The sequence below is a fragment of the Carcharhinus amblyrhynchos genome, chromosome 11, assembly GCF_965287045.1.
Source record: "Carcharhinus amblyrhynchos chromosome 11, sCarAmb.v2.hapA, whole genome shotgun sequence".
NCBI lineage: Eukaryota > Metazoa > Chordata > Chondrichthyes > Carcharhiniformes > Carcharhinidae > Carcharhinus > Carcharhinus amblyrhynchos.
In genome coordinates, this window is record NC_137334.1 from 18,395,501 (window position 1) to 18,419,960 (window position 24,460).

General features: G+C 45.1%; 1 protein-coding gene across 1 annotated transcript in view; it reads left to right on the forward strand.

Moving 5' to 3' along the window:
- The window catches only part of LOC145349945 (disco-interacting protein 2 homolog A-like), a 254,103-nt gene that overhangs the window by 126,123 nt on the left and 103,520 nt on the right, over positions 1-24,460 (forward strand). Inside the window, exons 4-5 of the mRNA XM_080198649.1 lie at positions 7,925-8,044; positions 14,684-14,893. Of these exons, the coding sequence (XP_080054775.1) occupies positions 7,925-8,044; positions 14,684-14,893 (330 nt within the window). The remainder of the gene's footprint in view (positions 1-7,924; positions 8,045-14,683; positions 14,894-24,460) is intronic.

Genomic DNA, 24,460 nt, shown 5'->3' on the forward strand with positions numbered 1-24,460 from the left:
CGACATGTGCAGCTCAGCATGAATGTGAAGCAAAGGTCCGCCCACATTATCCCATTAGACCCTTTCAATCCAATGCACATCTTACTCTCTTTAGTTAGCCACGGATGGGTCAAATTTTCCATGGATATTTTATTTCTCCACGGAATTCATATTTATTCAGAATTTATGAAATAAGATTTAAATATTTGAGTATACAACTCAAAGTTAACATGCAGGTGCAGCAAGCAATCGGGAAAGCAAATGATTTATTTGCCTTTAATACAAAGGGACAAAGGGATTTGAGCATGAGTACAGATGCCTTACTAAATTATATTGGACCTTGGTGAGATTGCACCTGGACTGCTATGTACAGTTGTGGTCTCATTGAATCCCGACAGAAGGAGGTCTTTCGACCCATTGAGCCTGCACTGACAACAATTCCACCTATCCCTGTAACCCCACGTATTTACTCTACTAATCCTTCTGACACTAAGGGCCAATTTAGCATGCTAAATAATTTAGCTCTCCTCCTTATCTACCAAGGTGCCCTAAAGGGAATGAAGCAAAGGATTCGTTTGTCAGATTCCTGGGAAGAGGAGGTTTTCCGAGATTGAGCTGACTAAATCTAATTCCCCTGAAATATAAGATGATTTGTGAGGTGATCTCATTGAAACACATTTTCTTCAGAGGCTTGATAGGTTAGGTGGTGGGAGGATGTTCCTGTATGCTAGGGAGCCTAAACCACAGGAGTCGTGGTTACTGAGTAAGGAGATAGCCATTCCAAACTCGGAGGAGAGATTTAAACGGTTGTGGATCTTTGGAATTTTCAACTACAAAGTGCTCTGGATGCTGGATTGTTGGGTATAATCAGATTGGCAGATTTTTCGATCTGGAAGGGGATCAAACAATACGAGGGTGAGGCCTTGCTGACGTTGAGGTGAAAGGTAGCCATGATTGCATGAGATATTAAAGCAGGCTTGAAGGGTTGAGTGTCCGGCTCCTGCTCCCATTGCTGACGTTCTTATGATGTACTTAAACTGTCATCTTATTGAATGGCAGGTATAACAAGCCCAGGGTGAAATGGCCTACTCCTACAGCTATGTTTCCTACACTGTCCTGTCAAAGATTTGCACTGCAGGCAAAAGCACTGGTTTGAAACAGAATAAATCCCCCTCCCTACTGTGTCCCATCAAACTCTTCCAGGTCAGGGGCAGCACGAGATGGATGTGGACAGTTCTCCCGTAGTTGATTCCATTGAACTATCGACATGTACAGCTCAGCATGAATATGAAGCAAAGGTCTGCCCAGGTTGTCCCAAAAGATGTGGGCTTTGTTTTGAAGTTGAGAGTGGGCTTCCAAGATGCACAACTCTTTGAGAAAATGTAACAAACCTGAATTGCAAAGAAAAAGTCAAATCCATTGTGTTTGGACCCAAACCACAATGAATACTGCGAAGATCCAACAATTTTTCAATCTGCGGCATAAATATGAGGATAGGGTGCTTTGCTCCAGTTACAATTCTGGTGACAATTTTGGGTTCTTTTATCAAAACAAGCTTTATTCATAATGCAGTTGAAATATAACTCTAACAAAATAAAGCAGCTTAACTTTTAACAGTTGACCAATAGTTTAAAATAAAAGGGACAACATTTTTTCCTATTACCACTATTTCAGTTCCAAATTAGCAACAGTCCTTTTTGACTCAAATACCACTTTAAATATAGTTAGCAAACCTAGACATATTTGCTATGAATTAACAACCTTGAAGCCCATACAAGTTTTGATTTTCAGAATCACTTGCCGACTTTTGTCTTTAAACAATCCCAGCCAGAATCTCAACAGAGAGGTCTTTCTCACTCTCCTGCATACCTAGTTCCTCCCATTAACCAAAGTGTCACATGACCGTATATACCTGAACAAAAACCCCAAATTCCATTCATCGACTTGAAAAGAAACTTCTTATAAACAAGAGTCCGTTAGCTCTGTCCAAAATAAACACGACATGGCTAAAATGAGTAATTATCCTGCTTTCCCAGGAGCTGTATTCCTCCCGGTCATACCGACTGCCTGTAAAAAAAAACGGAATCTTAAAACATTCCCCTTAAACGTAAGATATATCCATGATGTGAAAACGCTGGCATTGGACTGGGGTGGGCACAGTAAGAAGTCTCACAACACCAGGTTAAAGTCCAACAAGTTTATTTGGAATCATGCTCCTTCATCAGGTGAATGCATATGAATAGTATCATCACAATCATAATGTTTTTTCCCCCCCACAGGAACTTGTAACCGATGTTATGGCCTATACCCAATAATGACAGGTTATTTTCCACTAATGACATGCTGTGGGTTCAACAATATAGGAAACATTATGTTCCATTCAGCATTTTACTTCTTCTGCCAATGATTTTGTGTGCATATAAATTTTCCAACAGTTACATAACCCCAGTTCATCAAATGTGGTAGAGGGGAAGGTGGCAATTTACATTCAATTTTTTTTTACTGTTTTAAATGTCACCTGGAACAGTCAAAGTATTGGCATTAATGAAGGAGGAAAGCTTTACAGTCCTGGTTGGGCAGAATGAGAAAAATATATTGGAGCAATTTGCCTGTGATTTACAGCTCTTTGTACATAGAAAGGTAATCATTAAATAAGTGAAAGTAGTTATCCCCATCACTTTTGAGTAAGAATCAGATGGATAGACCCTTAATTTAATACCTACAGTGCTGAAGGAGGCCATTCAGCCCATTGAGCCTGTCCCAACAATAAACCCTATCCTCATAACGCCGCGTAATTATGCTGTTAAAGCTTCTGACATTAAGGGGCAAATTAGCTTGGCCAATCACCCGAACCTGCACATCTTTGGGGTGTGGGAGGAAACCGGAGCACCCAGAGGAAACCCACACATTTACCATGGCTAATCCATCAAACCTACACATCTTTGGACACTGAGGGGCAATTTAGCAAGGCCAAACCCCCTAACCTACGCATCCTTGGACATTCTTAACGGGCAATTTAGCATGGCCAATCCACCTAAACCTGCATATCTTTAGACTGTAGGAGGAAACCGGAACACCCGGAGGAAACTCATGCAGACATGGGGAGAACGTGCAAACTCCACACAGACAGTGACCCAAGGCCGGAATTGAGTCCTGGTACCTGGCACTGTCAGGCACCAATGCTAACCACTGTACCAGCATGCTGCCTTAACTGTGACTTATAAAGTTTTTTTTGACTTGTTCTTGCAATTTTTCTTTTGCTTTCGACAATCCCTTCAAAGCAATGAGGAAATTCTTTTTATAATAAGTCACCAAACTTTCTCTTGTTCAGAACTTTCCAGAGTGAACATTGGCCAGCAGGAAGCTATTCTTTTCTGGCTTCAACCCACCCCATCCCAATTAATTTTTATTATCACTTCTCTTGAAAGTGGAACAGTTTATGCCTATACTCTTTGGAATTTAGAAGAACGACGGGAGATCAAGTTGAGGTATACAAGATGAGGAAAAAGTATGGATAAAGTAGACGTGGAGCGGATGCTTCCTCTTGTGGGACATTCTCAGACGAGCGGTCACAGTCTTAGGAGAAGGGGCAGCAAATTTAAAACACAGTTGGGGAGAAACTGTTTCTTCCAAAGTGCTGTGAACCTGTGGAATTCCTCCCCCAAAGTGCGATGGATGCTGGGATAGTGAGTAAATTTAAGGAAGAGTTAAACAGATTTTTAATTGGTAGTGGGGAGAAGACAGGAAAATGGGGATGAGGAGCATGTCAGCCATGATCGAATGGTGGAGCGGACTTGATGGGCCAAATGGCCTAATTCTGCTCCTCTATATCTTGTCTTATAAAATGATATTTGCGTTACCGTCTGCATTTCAGAAGTCACTTTAGCTGGGGACATGGGGAAAACCCAAGCCACTCGTGACTCCATATTCCAGCAGTGCTCATTGAACAGTGGACCGAGATTTTCTTTTCTTTTATTCATTTGTGTGACTTAGGTGTCACTGGCTGGCCAGTATTTATTGCCCCATCCCTAGTTGCCCTTGGAGGGCAGTTGAGAGTCAACCACATTGCTGTGGCTCTGCAGTCACATGTAGGCCAAACTGGGTAAGAACTGGAGATTTCCTTCCTTAAAGGACATTAGTGAACCTGATGGTTTTTTCCGATAATCGACAATGGTTTCGTTGTCATCAGTAGGTTCTTAATTCCGGATGTTATACATCAAATTCAAATTCCGCCATCTGCTATGGCAGGATTTGGACCCCTGTCCGCAGAACATTAGCTGAGATTCTGGATTCATAGTCTAGTGATAATACCACTAGGCCATCATGACAATTTAATGATGATTGCTGCTTTTTTTTTAAGAGCTCTACATGGTCTTTATTAATCTGTCAGAGGCCTTTGGTTTAGTCAGTCGAGATGCCCTTAGGAAAGTCCCCCAGAGATTTGGATGTCTGCAAAATGTGTCACTATCCTGCGATTCCAGCACAATGTTGTGACAACAACCACCCATTGCAATGGTTGGGCGCCAAACCTTTTGCATATCGATGGACATCAAGAAAGGCTGTGTGATTGCAACAGCTCGCTCAACTTTTTGCTCAGCCTGTTCATGGAACTCATTCATGACCCAACTTCTACAAAGGGTCATGACTGAGTTTCAACTCGACAGGGAAGTCTTTCAACTCAACAGACTGAGAGCCAAGACTGAAATAAACCTCCAATATGTTAACGTACAATTTGCTGATTTTAAAAAAATTACATTTAATTAATTGCTCATCAGTTTTAAAAAAAAGCAAACGTGCAGCTTTGACTAAAATGTTCAGTTCAGAGTTGATCTTGGATTCTAACATTTTGCTGTTGTTAATCTGCAAATTGTCCAGCAGTTTGTAATGAGAGAGAGTTCCCTATGAGCTCTTTCTGCAATTTATGCTGATCTGCAGTTAGCCTCGCAAGAGCAGCAGTTTACAATTAATCACTGTGAGTTTTGACAAATTGTTCCATTTACGCATCAATTCTCAATTAAAGTTGCCACTGAAAGTTAGGACTGATGTTTAATAGTGCAAATACCTTTTTAGTGACTAGATTTACTGGCATGCTTTTCAATATCCCCTGCCCTGAACGGAAATATTTATTTGAAGTTTCATTCCTATAGATGGTAAACCATTAGTTTTTTTTGACAAATTTATGTTGATTTTTTTTTCTCTTCCTTCTGTCTCAATATGTGTCATCTCAGCACAGCACGCTGGCACAGTGGTTAGCGCTGTTGCCTCATGGCTCCAGGGACCTGGATTCCATTCCTGGCTTCAGTCACTGTCTGTGGGGAGTCTGCACATTGTCCCTGCGTCTGCGTGGATTTCCTCCGGGTGCTCCGATTTCCTCCCACAGTCCAAAGATATGCCAGTTAGGTTGATTGTCTGTGCTAAATTGCCCCTTAATGTCCTGGGATGTGTAGGCTAGAGGAATTAGTGGGGTTATGAGAATAGCGCCTGGGTGGGATTGTTATCAGTGCAGACCTGATGGGCCAAATGGCCTCCTGCACTGTAGGGATTCTGTTTCTGTCACTCTGCTCTTTTTGATTTGATTTAATTTATTATTGTCGCAGGAATAAGTCTTGTTTCTTGTGTGCTATACAGACAAAGCATACCATTCATAGAGTACAAAAATAGAAAATGCTGGAAAATCATAGCAGGTCTGACAGCATCTGTCGGAAGGGAACAGAGCCAACGTTTCGAGACTGGATGACCCTTCGTCAGCTCTGAAAAAGGATCATCCAGACTCGAAATGTTGGCTGTTTTCTCTCTCCACAGATGCTGTCAGACCTGCAGAGATTTTCCAGCATTCGTTGTTTTTGTTTGAGATTCCAGCAGCTGCAGTACTGTGCATTTACCGTTCATAGGGTATGTAGGGGAGAAGGAAAGGGGAGGGTGCAGAATGTAGTGTTCCAGTCACAGCTAGGGTATAGAGAATGATCGACTGATATAAGATTAGATCAATATAAGGTGGGTCCATTCAAAAGTCTGATGGTAGCGGGGAAGAAGCTGATCTTGAGTTGGATGGTATGTGACCTCAGATTTTTGCATCTTTTTCCTGATGGAAGAAGGTGGAAGGGAGAATATCCGGGGGTGGGGGGGCATTAATTACACTGGCTACTTTTCCGAGGCAGTGGGAAGTGTAGACGGAGTCAGTGGCTGAGAGATTGGTTTGTGTGATGGACTGAGCTTCGTTCACAACTCTTTGCCTTTCATTGTTTCTCTTTCTGTATCTGTCTTGAATCTTAATTCACCCCATTTCCTCCTTCATTGTTGCTCTGTCTCTCTCTCTCTCAATTTTTAAATCACCTTTTTTAAAAGAGGTAGATTTTCAGTCCCATTGTTCACTGAAGTCCCAGATGCCCTGCCTTTACAATGCTTTAATTAGCTTGCTTTTGCAGCAATTTGTGATGCTAATGGTTGTCTTGAGCTGAAGATATCAAGTCTGTCTGGCAGGCACGCCTTCAGATGTGGCACTTTGGTAAATTCAGGATAATTTAATCAAGAATCAGTCACTTTGTCATGTGCTTTGTCATTTCTCCTTATCCAGCTACAACCAGAACTTACTGGGGAAAATTTCTGTGCCCACTACTCTGTCAGCAAGAGTCAAATTTAAAGGTGATCCTTTTCAGTTTCTTCAGATCAGTTGGACCACTTGGTCTGTGATTCAGCTAGTCTGCTACACTCTTTACAGTTCTTATCAGTGATGAAGAGTGTTTATTGAAGTGTTAACAGGGACTTGAGGTGAAGTGCCTGCTTTTGACAACGTTGAGGAGTTATATCTTCAGCGAAGGACTGCTTTTCTCCTGCTCCATTCTGGTATTTCTATTGGAACTGTTTACACTCTGGATACGATTGCATGAGCTCTGTTCATGGGAAGAGGTGTACAATTCTCCTTGGACATTTTACAGTTCAAATATCCTCAGAGGTTGTCTGGATCATTTTCTGCTATCTCAGTTATTAAGAATAGATCTGATTCCAAGCATCTGTTGTGATGAACTGAGGGAAAATATTTGGAGCCCACTCTGCAATCTTCAGTATTTCCTTTGGCTTCTCTGCTATTGTGTTGCATTAGGGCGGACCAGCAGGTAAGCAATCCGTTAGCGCTGCTGCCTCAGTGCCAGGGACCCAGGTTCAATTCCGGCCTTAGGTCATGTCTGTGTGGACTTTGCATGTTCTCCCCATGTCTGCATGGGTTTCCTCTGGGTGCTCTGGTTTCCTCCCACAGTCCGAAGATGTGCGGATTAAGGTGATTAGTCATGTTAAATTGCCCCTTGGTGTCAAGGGGTTAGCAGGGGAAATGCATGGAGTTATGGGGATAGGACCTGGGTGGGATGGTGGTTGGTGCAGACTTGATGTGCTAAATGGCTTCCTTCTGCACTGTAGGGTTTCTATGGGGTAGTGTAGAGGGGAGGGTTGAGGTGGGATGCTCTTTCAGACAGTCAGTGCATACTAGATAGGCCAAGTGGCCACTTTCTGCTCTGTAGAGATTCTATGGATCAGATATGTTTCTGAATCTTTTCACCCCTTGCTGATTTGAATTGTTGTTCTATTTGAATTTATGTTGTAAATTTCCGTAGAACTTTGCAGCAAGATTCTCCTGGACAACATCTTGTATTTTGGTTCATGCAAGAGGCTTGTGTTTTCCATGGGGCTTATGTGAGATGGGATAAAATTCCTTTCAATTTTCCTTCCTTCCCCTGCTCCTGCACTCTCCTAAACCCCACTGCTCCTTTCCCACTTTGCTCACTCAAGAAGAAGCTAGATTTTGGTAACAGAGTTGAGATCTGTGGATTGCTGATCGATCTGTCTCTGGTACACGGCAGCAAGTTAGACTTTGTTTGAGGTGCTCGTTTAAGATGCAGTGATTGTCGATTCTGTGTTTGTTCTGATTGTTTTGCTGATCTTTCTGTCTCCACAGATTTGCACACAGAAGCAGTCCAAGCAGCTCTGGCCAAATACAAAGAGAGAAAAATGCCAATGCCTTCAAAGAGACGCTCTGTGCTTGTACATTCATCACTAGATGCATACACTCCACCAGGTACGCAGTTCTTGCTACAGTCTATATATTCATTTGGCTACTGGTTCTATTTGTCAAGTTGTAATTTTGGACATGATGCCCTACTTTGGCTGAGACATAACATTGCCACTTGGAAGTGGCAGACTTCAGATAGCAAGGGATATTTTATTGTTTTAAAAATTTCCTTCTCTCCTCTGTCCCTCCCTCCTCTGCAAAACAATGAGATTGCATCCGGCAGTAAGCCATGAAGGCCATTTCTGATGGAATCACAAGAAATAGAAACAGGAGGAAATAGGGTGGCACGGTGGTACAGTGGTTAGCACTGCTGCCTCACGGCGCCAAGGACCTGGATTCAATTCCAGCCTTGGGTCACTGTCTGTTGGATTCTGCACATTCTCCCTGTGTGCATGAGTTTCCTCCGGGTGCTCCGGTTTCCTCTCACACTCCAGAGATGCACAGGTTGGGTTGATTGTCCTTGCTGAATTGACCCCAGTGTGAGGGGATTAGCAGTGTAAATATGTGGGGTTACAGGGATAGGGCATGAGTGAGATTGTGGTTGGTGCAGACTCAACAGGCTGAGTGGCTTTCTCCTGCACTGTAGGAATTCTAAGTCGATCACTGGGCCCTTCATGTCTTTAAGACAGAGATAGGTGCATTCTTGATAAGGGGATCAGGAGTATGGGGATGAGGAAAATATCAGCCATGATTGAATGGCGGAGCAGATTCGATGGGCCGAATGACCTAATTGTGTTCCTATATATTATGAGCATATGGGCTAATTTAGACTGGCAAAGTTAAATGGGGATAAAAGTTATGATGACATTTATCCAATTCTTCTGCATTTCACCGAGGACATTTGCATGGTGAGTTAGATTGGCAGAGGCTGTCACTGTACTAGCAAGGTGATGCAGTACATCAACATCTGCAGGGGAAGGAAAATGTTTCAAAGTGACTTGACTAAATTAAATCAATTATTCCCTTTGGGAACAGAAAATTAGACCCTTGTCTATTTTTTTGCAGCTCCGTGTTCCTTTCTCCTCGAATAGTGCATCATTCTACACAAGTTACACATTTGTCTGCTGCAGTGATGGGCTGGCTACTTAATGATAAATATCATTGACTAGCTGACCATTCTTTAGTCATCTCTAAGCCGATTATTGCAAGGGTGGCACAGTTTAGCACTGCTGCCTCTCAGCGTCCGGGACAAGGGTTCAATTCCTGGCTTGGGTCACTCTCTGTGTGGCGATTGCATGTTCTCCCCGCGTTTGCATGGGTTTCCTCCGGGTGCTCTGGTTTCCTCCCACAGTCCGAAAGCTGTGCTGGTTAGGGCGCATTGGCCTTGCTAAATTCTCTCTCTGTACCTGAACAGGCGCCGGAGTGTGGCAACTAGGGGATTTTCACAGTAACTTCATTGTGGTGTTGACGTAAACCGACTTGTAATACTAATAAATAAACTCTTTTTGTTGTGATGTTCCCTCAGTGTACCCGAACAGGTGCCAGAGTGTGGCAACTGAGGGATTTTCACAATAACGTCATCTGTGTGCGTGCATGTGGAGGGGGTGTGTAGGGTGGAGATATGTGTGCATGGAGGCATCGTGGGGGTTTGTAGAGGGGAGGGTGTGTGTGTGCAGGCATGTAGGGTGTGCGCGTCGGGGGGAGTGCAGGGGTGGGTGTGCGCGTCGGGGGGAGTGCAGGGGTGGGTGTGCGCGTCGGGGGGAGTGCAGGGGTGGGTGTGCGCGTCGGGGGGAGTGCAGGGGTGGGTGTGCGCGTCGGGGGGAGTGCAGGGGTGGGTGTGCGCGTCGGGGGGAGTGCAGGGGTGGGTGTGCGCGTCGGGGGGGGGTGCAGGGGTGGGTGTGCGCGTGGGGGGGGGGTGCAGGTGTGGGTGTGTGCGTGGGGGGGGGGGTGCAGGTGTGGGTGTGTGCATCGGGGGGGGGTGCAGGGGTGGGTGTGTGTCGGGGGGGTGCAGGGGTGGGGGTGTGCAGGGCCGTGCGTGTGTGTGTGTGTGTGTCTCTTGTTACCTTGAAAGAAGAAGAAAGTATATTTCTGAAGCAAGCTGAAAGCTGTTTTGGAAATTGGTTGTTAACCTCATCTTGTTGACTGAACAGAAGCTTCTTGCATAGTTTAGATCCTGGCTGCTCTGTATCTTAACACCATGTACCCACCTTGATTGTATATCCATTGATATACTTATCTAATGCAAATTGGTCCATCTCAGTCTTGTATTCCAGTTGACCTCAATTCAGCCGCTCATGGTGGAAGTGAGTTCTAGATTTTCACTTTGCGCTGTGAGAGAACATGGTTCCTGATTTCATTCCTGGTTCCCTTTTTAAGGTTCCCTTGTCCCAGGTTCCCCAACAAGACATAGTGGTTTCTCTCTGTCTCCTCTATAGGACCGCACAGTGGTTAGCACTGCTGCCCCTCAGTGCCAGGGACCCGAGTTCAATTCCCGGCTCAAGTCATTATCTATGTGGAGTCTGCATATCCTCCCCATGTCTCTGCGTGTTTCCTTCGGGTGTTCCGGTTTCCTCCCACAGTCCGAAAGATACGCTGGTTAGGTGCATTGGCCATGCTAAGTTCTCCCCGTTATACCCAAACAGGTGCTGGAGTGTGGCGACTAAGGGATTTTCACAGTAACTTCATTGCAGTGCTAACGTAAGCCTACTCGTGACACAAACAAATAAACTTTAAACCTAAACTTTTCCCTCAATCACTGTAAACTCTCGATTTGATCTTTCCTCAGCGTTCAGAACTCAAGGGTATACAAGGCAAGTTTATGCAACTTGTCTGTATCATTTAACCCTTTTATATCCTAGTAATTTTCTGGTGAATCTGAACATTTCTCCTCCCAAGGCCAGTACATGTTCCGTGTGGTGTGGTGCTCAGTGCTGAATGCAGTACAGCATTTGAAGCCAGCCTAAGATTTGATGATAAAAGCACCATGACCTCGCTGTTGTACCCAGCTCCCTTGCAGTAAAGGACAACTCTGATCACTTTTTGTTTTTTTAATCACTTCCTGTACACTGTCATCCATATGTCAAGCATGTGTCTCAGATCAGAGAATGAGACAGGCTGACACAGTGACATGTGGAGTCCAGAACCAAACTTTGCTGTTACATAATTTGTGATGGTGGTCAGTGTTGGATGTAGCTGCGTGCTCAAGTATCTAATAACTTTGAGGAGTAACCACAGTCTGGGAACCATGAAACAATAGTCTTCCCCTTTCTGCTGTGCAGGCCTAGATGATGTTAGTGAACCTTTTGGATTTTTATGACTACCATGCAACTTCCGTTGTCATTTCCTTTTGGCGCCAACCCAAAGATGACAGATTCGCTGAGTTAATTATGATAGATCTGACTGAGATTGTAAAGAATTAATTTTGGGTGGGTCCGTGCTGAAACAGGTGGGGGGGGGGAACCCACTTCACGCCTGCAAAGGACAAAGACTTTTGTCCTTTGCAGGCCTGTTGCTGTAGCCTCCCAGTGGTAAAGGAGAAAAGCTGGTTGTGTGTCTGTCTGTCCTTTCTGTTTAAAGTTAAGAAATATGAGTTATTCTCCTATTGTCAAAGTTAACAGCAGTACTTGTGCTGGGGCAACACAGTGGTACAGTGGTTAGCACTGCTGCCTCACAGCACCAGGGACCCAGGTTTGATTCCTGGCTTGGGTCACTGTCTGTGTGCACATTCTCCCTGTGCCTGCATGGGTTTCCTCCAGGTGCTCCGGTTTCCTCCCATGCTCTAAAAGACGAGTGTTTCGATGCATTGACCCGAACAGGCGCCAGAATGTGGCAACTAGGGGAATTTCTCAGTAACTTCATTGCAGTGTTGATGTAAGCCTTACTTGTGACGAATAAATAGTTGCGTTTTGGAGATGTGTGATTGCAGTGGTGTGATGGCAGGTGAGAGAAATGATATGATTGCATGTATTTTTATGAATATTTTTAAAACTAACCTAATGGTGGGACATGGATCTAATGTCTTGATGAATGCATTGTAGTTGGCTAATGTAGCTTTGTATTTTATATAATTCATCAGATTTTTTGAGATAGATGACTCTGCCTGATTGTTTTATCTGCAATGAATACTTGCAGGAATTTCTCCTGTCATTTGTGAAGTCAGGCAGCCACTTAATATACTAGAAATATGGATGTCACACGTATTTCAAGCGTACCAAACACGTCACTGATCAGAGAATGAGATGTGGCGTCCAGACCAAGCTACACGAGCTTTGACGAAGGATCATCCAGACTCAAAGCACGGCTCTATTCTCTCTACACAGATGCTGCCAGAACTGCTGAGATTTTCCAGCATTTTCTTTTCTTGTGGTCATTGCATAATTCGTGATCGTTGTCAGTGCTGGATTTGAAGGGGGGATGTGGAGTTGGGGGGGGGCAGGGGTGGTGGTTCAAGTATGAAGAATATACAACAGTACAGCCCAAGAACTGCTGTACTGTGTTGTGCCAGACATGATGCTAAATTAAACTCATCCCTTTTGCCTGCCCTTGCTCTCCATGTCCCTTTATTCCTTACATATTCATGTGCTTATCTAAAAGCCCCTTAAATGCTCCTATTGGATCTGTCTCCTTCATGCCTGGCAGCACATTCCACACACCTACCACTCTGTGTTTAAAAAAAAACTTGTCCCTCCTTTGAACTTTCCTTCTCTCACCTGAAGTGAGTGCCCCCTAGTATTAGACATTTCAACTCTGGGGGGAAAAAGATTCTGACTGTCACCCTTATCCCTCAGCCTCCACTGCTCCAGAGAAAACAACCCTAGTTTGTCTGGCCTCTCTTTATAGCTCATACCCTATTCCTGACAGCATCCTGGTAACATTTTCTGCACCATCTCCAAAACCTCCACCTCCTCCCTGTAATGTGGCGACCAGAATTGAATGCAATACTTCACTGAACAACATTGGGGAATAGCCATTAACCTGTGGATGATGGGGACCCTGGAATGGATATTCTGTTCCTTGCTGCCATGCAGCCTCATGGTCTCAGTTTCAGCCTCTAACCAATGCAGTACTGAAACCAGCACACAGGGAAGTCCCGATGACCTGACTTGTAGGGACAAGCCACAGCCAGAACGGTGAGTGCATTTGAACTAACAAGCATCATCAAATAAAAATTAAAAAGCTGTCAATTGTACTGGATGTGCTTTGAGTGTTTAGTGACTGATATTCAATGGAAAATAAATCATAGATAACAGGTATAACTCTCATTGTTGGCAAGATAGATGAATAGCACCACTTAATCTAGTTCCCCTAAGCGTCTCATCCACTGTATGTGGGCACATATTGAAAAATACTATTAAAAAATAAGAGTGAATTGGCACTGTGATGATGCTTGGTGTAGTAACACCTTTAGGTAATGTTGCTGCACCATTTTGGAGGTGTAATAAAGCAAGTGTTTTTGCAGTTTGAATTGAACTAGTGAAGGAATTAGGTCTTGTAGATATGCTCAAGAAACTTGCCTTGTGTTTGCACCGTGCACTGATGCTATTATCTTCATAGATCTCTATAATGTTAAGACAACACATGTTAATAGTAGGAGTGCAAGCAAATGAGAACACAGCACAGTTCAATATTAGCACAACCATTATATCAAAACATTAAATTTCAGTATTGGATGAAATCAGTGAAGAATGGGCGGCACTATGGCACAGTGGTTTGCATCGCTGCCTCACAGTACCAGGAACCCGGGTTCAATTCTGACCCTGGTGACTGTCTTTGTGGACTTTGCACATTCTTTTCATGTCTGCGTGGGTTCCCTCCGGGTACTCCGATTTCCTCCCACAGCCCAGAGATGTGCAGGTTAGATGAACTGGTCATGCTAAATTGAGGAATTATAAAGGGTAAATAAGTGGGGATGCAGGGATAGAGGTTGGGTGGGATTCAGGTGCAGACTGGATTGGCTGAATGGCTGCTTTCTGCACGGTAGGATTTCTGTGATTTCTATGGAATTAATGAAGAATGGGCAAACACTGTTTAGCCCTGCTGCCTCATACTGCCAGGAACCCAGGTTCGATTCCCAGCTCGGGTCACTGTCTGTATGGAGTCTGCACATTCTCCCTGTGTCTGCATGGGTTTCTTCTGAGTTCTCCGGTTTCTTCCCACAGTCCAAGAGATGTGCAGGTTAGGTGCATTGGCCATGCTAAATTGCCCCTCAGTGTACCCGAACAGGCATCGGAGTGTGGCAACCAGGGGATTTTCACAGTAACTTCATCAGTGTTAATGTATGCCTGCTTGTGACACTAATAAATAAATTTAAATTTAAACCCGCAAATAATGTGAAAACCATCGCCATGAAATAATTTTCATTGCTCTCAAAAGACAGGCAACAGAGGACATGAGGTTGGAAGTCACTTGAGGTACTGTGCAACCCTCGCAGCCTTAAAATCTGTGTTTGTATTAATATTTACATGCAGTTTGTGTCGTTTCTGTTCTGCTTGTGTTATCCAAAGTTACATAATGAGGATCTGAGGTCTAAAAATTGTGTTCTTGTGGGGGGAAATCACTCAGTCAGGCAACTGGTGGGATATAGACTGTGTCCTGTGTCTCCTCAGTGTGTGCTGCATGTGTGAAAAGCTCCCTGTGAGGCTGTGTTACTGAATATAATAGAGGCGAGACTGCACTGTCCTAACGTTAGTGTTATATTGAATGCAGACACATCTTCGGCGTCGGAAGATGAGGGCTCACTCCGTCGCCAGGGCCGGATTACGTCCACTCCAAACCAGGGCCATTTGAACGTAGAGCACTGGCTTAACAAGGTTATCCAGAGCTCCTCCACCTCATCTTCTGCATCGTCCACCTCATCCCATATAGGAGGGAAACCTGCTGCCTCACTAGCTGATCTCATGGCACATACCCATTTAGGTCAGTAAACTCTTTACTTCATTTTACTTCCTCTACAGCATTCTGAGAAACAAACCTTTTATATACCGTAACTACTGTCTACATTCATGTGACTAGCGACAGTTCCTAGTGCAGAGTCAGGGTTGAGAAGGTTTGGTAAGAGAGAGGTCAAGGTTATTGATCCACTGTTGCATGCCGCAGGTAAATAATTTTTGATTTGATTTATTATTGTCACATGTATTAGTGTACACTGAAAAGTATTGCCACACAGATAAAGCATACCGTTCGTTGAGAAGGAAAGGAGAGGGTGCAGAATATACTGTTACAGTCAAAGCTAGCGTGTAGAGAAAGAGCAACTTAGTGTGAGGTAGGTCCATTCAAAAGTGCATTTGTAAAAGTTGGTGAGAGTCATAGCAGACATGCCAAAATTCCTTAGTCTTTTGAGAAAGTAGTGGGGTTTGTGGGATTTCTTAACTATAGTGTGACTTCGACGTGGCTCAACGTGGTAGAAAGTGGGCACCAAGCAGTGAGGACCAGGATATGCTGCTGAAAGAAGTTTAATGATCTCTCACCAGTGGTCAAGGTTAGCAATGCGTCTTCAAATGTCACCAACTGCGCAGCCAGCCTCACGAACTGCTCAATGTTCCACACTCCCAACTCACCCCAACCAACCGTTGCCATTAACCATGACTCAACCTCACATTCACAGCTTCCCCTCACATACTTAGCACTACTGCAAGCCTCACACTCGTGTCTCTCACCTTGCCCACACTGCCAGCTATTCAACCATGACTGCCACACCATCCAAACGGACTGTGACATGCTCACCGATACCCTTCCCTCTGTCCTGTAGGAAAAGGTGGCATAGAACTGAAGGCCAACAGCGATGACTACTGGGGGACACACACAGCAATATGTCCTTCCCCCAATAAGGAGGTGGTGCTTGCTATCATTGCAGCAGCCATGACTTGGTTTGTGGGGCTGAAGCAAGGGGCTGAAAGGATGAAAAAACCATGGTACGCAGCTCATCCTGCTCCTCATCCCACTTTCCTGTTACCACACAATCTCTTCTGATTCCCGTTCTGCACACGGTGAAGTATGCACGCCTCGCCTCCACCCTCTCCCATCGCCATAGCTTTCCCAATTGCTTTTCCCTCTTTCAGAGGCTGGAGATGTATCACTGTGCCAGACACTCCTGCCCCACAGAAAGACGAAGCTGAGGCAGATGATGAGACACCGTCACGCAATCCCACATTCCTGGTAGAAGTTTGTAAAGTTATGATGGGTGTGGATAGGGTGAACAGTTGGAAGCTTTTTCCCAGGGTAGAAATGACAAACACAAGGGGGGACAAGTTCAAGGTAAAGGGGGGAAAGGTTCAGTGGAGATGTGCGGGGAAAGTTTTTTACACAGAGGGTGGTGGGGGCCTGGAGTGCACTGCCAGGTGAGGTGGTTGAGGCAGATTTAAGACTTAGCTGGATAGGCACATGAACACACACGTGAACAGACGGGGAATAGAGGGATACAGGCTGTTGGTCTAGATAGGCCAATGTGATCGGTGCAGGCTCGGAGGGCCAAAGGGCCTGTTCCTGTGCTGTGCTGTTCTTTGTTTTCTTTATTCACAGCCACCTTCTCATCTAGCATAGGGGCAGCAATTGCATGTGGGCAGTCACCAGGCAAGGGCAAGAGGAAAGCAATGCACGTGTACCAGCTCACCAAGGTTAAGTTAGAATCATAGAATCCTATGGTGCAGAAGGAGGCCTTTTGACCTATCGAGTCAGCACCAACCACAGTTCTACCCAGGCCATAACCCCATGCATTTACCCAGCTTGTCTCCTTTTCACTAACTTGCCATGGCCAATCCACCCAACTTGCACATCCTTGGAGGATGGGAGGAAACTAGAGCACCCAGAGGAAATCCACACAGGTATGGGGAGAACGTGCAGACTCTGCACAGTGACCCAAGTTGGGAATTGAACCCGGGTCCCTGGCACTGTGAGGCAGCAGTGCTCACCACTGTGCCACCATGCTGCCTTGTGATACGCAAGTGCCAATAATATTAAGCATCAGCGTGGGATGAGCAGTAAGGAGTATGAAACAAAACCATCTTTCAGATGGAAATGAAGGTCCGTCCACCCTCTCGGGTGCATGTCGAAGATGCCCTGGCACAATTGGAAGCAGGAATAGAGGTCTCCTGGCAAAGAATTATTCCTCAAACATCAAAAACTGATCAGCTGATTGTTCATCTCACCTTTGTGGGTCATCTGTGCATGAATTGGTTGTGGTGTGTAAGACATTGAAGCAAGGGGCTGAAAGGATCAAAAAATCACAACGCGGCTCATCCTGCTCCTCATCCCACTTTCCTGTTACCACATAATCTCTTTTGATTGCCGTTCTGTACACGGTGAAGTATGCACACCTCACCTCATGCTCTCCCATCGCCATAGTGTCCCAATCACTTTTTCCTCTCTGAGGCCAGAGATAGATGGCTCTGCCAGGCGGCTCACACTCCTGTCCCACAGGGAGAGGAAACTGAGGCAGATGGTGCAATCCCACACTCCTGATAGAAGTTTATAAAATTATGAGGGGTATGATAGGGTGAAGAGTTGAAAGTTTTTTCCCAGGACAGAAATGATAATTACAAGGGAGCACAAGTTCAAGATAAGGGGGGGAAAGGTTCAGTGGAGATATGCAGGGGAAGTTTTTTTTACACAGGATGGCGGTGGGGCCCTGGAATGCATTGCCAAATGAGGTGGTTGAGGCAGTTATGTTAGCCGCATTTAAGAACAATTTGGATAGACATGTGAACAGGCGCAGAATAGAGTGATACAGCCAGTTAGTCTAGATAGGACAGCGCGATCGGTGCATGATGCTACGAGGCATCGTGAAGCTGTAACTAGTGCAAAGTAATCCAAGTGCTGTGTTACATTACGCTGTCACTGCGTTGAACCATTTAGCATGAGCAGTCTTGAACTACACTAGGCATCCTTTCTGGTTGTATCACAGCTTGGTATGGCTTTTGCTCTGCCCAAGACAGCAAGGCTGTACAATGGGTCGTAAATGAAGCCCAGTCCATCACTCAAACCAGCCTCCCATCCACTGACTCTGTCTATTCTTCCCGCTGCCTCAGCAATGCAGCCAGTATAATTAAGGACTCCATGCACCCCGGACAACCTCTCTCCCAACTTCTTCCATTGGGAAAAAGATAGTCTGAGGACACATTTCAACTGACTCGAGGACAGCTTCTTCCCTGCTGCTGTCAGACTTTTGAATGGTCCTACCTTGCACTAAGTTGATCTTTCTCTACACCCTGGCTATGACTGTAACACTACATTCTGTGCACTCTCCTTTCCTTCTCTGTGAACAGTATGCTTTGTCTAGAAACAATACTCCTCACTGTTCACTAATGTATGTGAAAATAATAAATTAAGTCGTTCCAGCACCTGCTCCAACCAAAGCATGGTTCCTTGAAAAGATGCAGGCTTGTTTTAACTTGCACAGTGCTCGTTCTTGCCTCGTGCCATTTTATGCCCCCTCCTCAGGTTTGCCCTGACTAGATGCTACAAACAGTGGCAGCCATGTGTACCATCCATACGACTGCAGGAACTCACTAAGCTTCCCTAGGCAGCACCTTCCGTACCATGACCCCTACCAACTAGAAGGACAAGGGCAAGAGATACCTGGGAACACCACCACCACCACCTGGAAGTTCCCCTCCAAGTCACTCACCATTCTGACTTGGAAATATGTCAGCCATTCCTTCACTGTTGCTTTGTCAAAATCCTGGAACTCCCTCCCTCACAGCACTGTAAATGTACCAGCAATTTAAACGACAGTGCTTCAAAAAGGAGGCTCCCCACCCACTTCTTGATGGCAAATAGGATGGGCAATAAACACCCATATCCTGTGAATGAATATTTAAACAAGGAAGGTGTAAAAGGCAGCAGAAAGGTAAAGAAAAGAAACGCGTACCTCGCATGCAGTTCACACACGTAAATGTAGGCACACAATGCACATCACACATCGCTCACCCACTCACTCACCAGCTCCCCTATCTACCCACCCTTATCCACCAATGCTTAGATGCTTGCTGTCTCCTCCACTGTTACTTCTCTTTCCCTTTCTGAATCTCCCTAATATCTCATTCGCAATCATGGTCAGCGCCTCACGTCTTCTGTATTGCCCCTCAACACTATAGTATAAGTACCATCTGCCTGTAGGAATTGGCTTGTTTTATTATCTTTTTGGCTATTTGGAACTCTTCCTCTTTGATATTGAAGTCATCAGTTTTACTTGGGTTATCACTGTTGAGAGAGAGCACGTGTTGGTTTTGTCCTCTCCTGGGACTGGACTAAGTTATCTTTTGGAACCCAATGCTTGTGCTCAGCCATCTTCCTGTATATTTTTACAGCAAATTAAAAACTCCAGCATGAGTGATGATTGGATCCACACCAGTGCCCATACCATTCTGAAGTTATTTTTTATCATAATACTTTCTTTCCTCCCTTTCCTTGTGTCCTTCAGATTTTTTACTTATAATAAACTTTAAAAGAAATTAGGTTAGTGTCGCAAGTAGGTTTACATTAACGCTGCAATTAAGTTACTGTGAAAATCCCCCAGTCACCACACTCTGGCACCAGTTTGGGTACTCTGAGGGAGAATTTAGCATGGCCAATCCACCTAACCAGCACACCTTTGGACTGTGGAAGAAAACCAGAGGAAATCCACGCAGACGTAGCGAGAACGTGCAAACTCCACATGGACAGTGACCCAAGCTGGGAATTGAACCTGGGTCCCTGGTACTGTGAGGCAGCAGTGCTAACCATTGTGTCACCCAGTTTAAAGCCATTTGTAGAACTCCACAGTGAAATAACTTTTGTGTCAACATTTTTCCTCTAAGCATGTGAATTTATAAATCTTGTACTAATCCTACATTTGTATGTAATTTTGGGATTTGTACTGATGTTTCCTGATGTTGAGGAGGTCATATAATTTCAAGTTTTGGGTTTTGCTAAGTACAACCTTACGAATGAATTTACTCACCTGAATATGTGATGTGAGAATCTATGAATTTGCATCAACTGGAACGGTTTATACGAATGGAAGGATATGGGCTCCGTAAGTGCATACTGTTTTAGCTTAGGTAGACATCATAATTGGCGCAGGCTTGGAGGGGCGAAGGGCTTGTTCCAGTGCTGTGTTGTTCTTTGTCCTTTCTTTAGGAAGGCCTTGCTATGAATTACTGGCGATGAGAATTGGTAACAAGAATAGGTCATTCAGTCCCTCTGGCCTGCTTTGCCATTTAATAAGATCATGGCTGATTGGATTGTAGCCTCAACTCCACTCTCCTTACCCATAATCCTGTAATGCTGCAGTCCCCACAGCTCTCTGGAAAGGGGAATTCCAAAATGATCTGGAGGAGGGAACCGAGTGTAGGGTGTCGAAATTTGCTGATGACACCAAGATTGGGGGAACGGCAAATTGTGCGGAGGGTGTGGAGAGTCTGCAGAAGGATCTAGATAGGCTGGGCGAATGGGCCAGGAAATGGCAAATGGAATTTAATGTTGGCAAGTGAGAGGTGGTCCACTTTGGTAGGAATAATGGTAGGAAGGACTATTACTTACATGGCGAAAAACTGCAGCAGGCGACGGTGCAGAGGGACCTCGGGGTCCTTGTGCATGAGTCGCAAAAACCCAGCTTGCAGGTGCAGCAGGTGGTCAGGAAGGCGAATGGGATGCTGGCCTTCATAGCGAGGGGGATTGAATATGAAAGTAGGGAGGTCTTGCTGCAGCTGTATAGGGCATTGGTGAGGCTGCAGCTGGAGTACTGTGTGCAGTTTTGGGCGCCGCACCTGCGCAAAGATATTTTGGCCTTGGAGGGAGTGCAGAGGAGGTTTACTAGGCTGATACCGGAGTTGAGGGGGTTGAGCTATGAGGAGAGGCTGAATAAACTAGGCTTGTACTCGTTAGAGTTTAGAAGAATGAGGGGAGATCTCATTGAGACGTATAAGATGATGAATGGGATGGATAGGATAGAGGTGGAGAGACTCTTCCCGCTCAAAAAAGACAGTAGGACTAGGGGGCACAGCCTCAAGATAAAGGGGTGGGGGGGGCAGTTTAGAACGGAGTTGAGGAGGAACTTCTTCAGTCAAAGGGTGGTGAATCTCTGGAATTCTCTGCCCGTTGAAGTGGTGGAGGCTGCCTCGCTAAATATTTTTAAGACGCGGGTTGATGGGTTTTTGATAAGAGAGGGGATTAAGGGTTATGGGGAGAGGGCGGGAAAGTGGAACTGAGCCACGACAGATCAGCCATGATCTTATTGAATGGCGGGGCAGGCTCGAAGGGCTAGATGGCCTACTCCTGCTCCTATTTCTTATGTTCTTAAAAGATTAACCATCACCATCCGAGAGAAGAAATTCCTCCTCCTCGCCATCCTAAATGGGGGAGACCCCTTTAAATTGTGACCCCAGAGTTTGAGATTTCCCCTTTGAGGGGGAGCATTCCCTCGGCCCCTGTCCTGTCACAGTCCCTCAGAATCTTTGGGTGGAGTTTTCCCCTCCTGTCTGCCATGGGAATTGTAGCAGGCCGGACAGGACTGTGAGAAGGCCCGTTGAGCTTGGGCAGGATTTTCCGGTCTTGGGCGAGGATGGCTGGAAAATCCCACCCTTTATGTTTAAATAACAATACCTCACCATCCTCATGCTAGTGAGTCTCAGAGTGACTTTCCTTGCAAGTCAGCCAGGTAATCAGTCTAGTGAACCTCCTTTGAACCCCTTCCGTTCAAACGATGCAGTTCCACATTGACTGACTTCCCATACAAACCATACTCCTTTACAACTCACGTTGAATGCTTCTGCATTTGTTTAGTTAGCTTCATCGACAATAGGACTGATCCTTTGCTAACATCTTATGCAGAAAAAGAGCGGCATGGCAGAACAGTGGTTGGCACTGCTGCCTCAAAGCACTAGGGACCCGGCTTGGATCACTCTCTGTGTGGAGTCTGCACGTTTTCTCTGTTGGATTTCCTCTGGGTGCTCCAATTTCCTCGCACAGTTTGAAAGATATGCTGGTTAGGCGCTGGAGTGTGGCAGCTCGGGAATTTTCACACTAACTTCATTGTATTATTAATGTTGGTCTGCTTGTGACATGAGTAAATAAGTGAAACTAAACTGTGCTTTCCCTCTCCCATTTTAATGCAACCTGACATTGGAACATAAGAATAGATCCTGCTGTAAATTTCATAGCCCCTGCATTATGGAGTCCCTACAGTGCAAGTGGAGGCCATTCTGTCCATTCAGTCTGCACCGACTCTCTAACAGAGCATTTTACCAGGCACATCTGCTGCCTATCCCAGAAAACCCATGCATTTACCCTGCTCATCCCCGTAACCTGCAGATCTTTGGACACTAAGGGACAATCTAGCATGGCCTATCCACCCAAGCCGCACATATTTGGACACTAAGGTCCTTGATTATGCTGGCTGCTTCTCCGGGGCAGTAGGAAGTGTGGATGGAACTGATGGAGGGGAGGTTGGTTTGAATGATGGACTGGGTTTCTTTCATGACCCTTTGTAGCTTTGTGTGGTGTTCATCGGAGCAGGAACCATACCAAGCTGTGATACACCTGGGAAGAATGTTTTCTCTGGTGCATCTGTAAAAATTGGTGAGAGTTGTAGCAGACATGCAAATTTCCTTAGTCTCCTGAGAAAGTAATTCAATCTAGCGAGAAAGGATTGAAGATGTCAATGCTGGTAATTCAGGCCGTGCTGAGGGGGAAGGGCAAAGCGGAGAGAACTCATTCAGAAATAACACTGGTGATTGCAACAGTTGGTACTATTGGAGATCTGTCCATTCAGAGAAATCTGGATTCTTTTGTATGTGTTGGAGGTTGAAAACTGGTAATGGTTCAAGTTGTAAAGGCAGAGTGGGAGTTTATTTGGAAAGTCTACACCTCCCTTTATGGTGTGAAGTTTGCAGACAATAACGCAGTGTTTTGGAACAGCTTTAAATAGCACTTCCCCTCTGTCGATAAAAGATAAGATTTGTGCATACACAGCAAGAAATCTATTGTAGAAATATCCATTACAATATGGATATTGTGTATTCATTTTCCATACCCAACCACCCTTCACTTGACTGAAGTTTGAAAAAGCTCTTTAAGAATTCTTCTTACTGAGTTTTATCCCATTTCCAGATTTGAAATTGTGGATTTCTCTAAAAGTAGAGGTGCACTGGGCATTACTGGAAGTTAAGGGAAGGTTCAGAAAAGGTTTATGGGACAGTGGCACCGGCTCGTGTGGAGTCTGCATGAACAGGTGCCGGAGTGTGGCAACCAGGAGATTTTCACCATAACTTCATTGTAGTGTTAACGTAAGCCTAGTTGTGACTAATAAATAAGCATCACTGGTGAAGGGAATGAGGCATTGACCACAATCCTATCCCTATTCCCGTAACCCTAAATATTTACCCTGCTAGCCTCCCTGACACTAAGGGTCAATTTAGCTGGCCAGTCCACCTAACCAGCACATCTCTGGACAGTGGGAGGAAACCAGAGCACCCAGAGGAAACCCGGGTGAGAGAGTGCAAACTCCCCACACACAGACATCCGAGGCCGGAATTGAACCCGGGTCCCTGGCGTTGTGAGGCAGCAGTGCTAACCACTGTACGACTGCGCCACCCTTGGTGTGTTGTATCCTTGGAAGAACAAAGGATAGTTTGCTGTTGCTTATTTTGTTCACTGTGAGGATTGCGGTTAGACTGTGCACTAATATGATTCTGAGTTGGGTGACACAATCCAGCTTGTGTTGTGAAAACAGAATACTGCTGATGCTGGAATTTGAAACAAAAACAGAAAATGCTGGAAAATCTCAGTGGGTCTGACAGCATCTGTGGAAAAAGAATAGTGCCAACGTTTTGAGTCTAGGTGACCCCTCGTGCCCTTGCATTATGTTGTACCCGTTTACAGACCAAATATATATGTATATCTAACTTTGCAGACGTGTTATTGTCAAGGCCTTGTGGTGTTCTCATAACTATATTTACGAGGATGCCACCAGGACTTGATGGTTTGAGTTACAAGGAGAGGCAGGATAGACTGTGACTTGTTTCCCTGGAGCAGAGGGGTGATCTTATACAGGTCTATAAAATAACGAGGGGCATAGATGAGCTAGGTAGTCAATACCTTTTCCCAAAGGTAGGGGAGTCTAAAGCTAAAGGGCTTAGGTTTAAGGTGAGAGGGGAGAGATACAGAAGGGTCCAGAGGGGAAATTTTTTCATACACAGGGTGGTGAGTGTCTGGAATAAGCTGCCAGAGGCAGCAGTAGAGGTGGGTATACAGTTTTATCTTTTAAAAAGCATTTAGACAGTGACATGGATAAGATGGGTATAGAGGGATACGGGACAAACGCAGGCATTTGGGACGAGTTTAGTGGATTAAAAAAAGGTGGCATGGAAAAGTTGGGCCGAGGGGCCTGTTTCCATGCTGTAAACCTTGATGACTAGTACTGTTGCAGAAAACGTGTGCAAAGTGGCTGCTAGAGATGAGTTCCCCTGAACTTGTTTTCTAGCTTTTTTTTCAGACCTTTGTATTGGC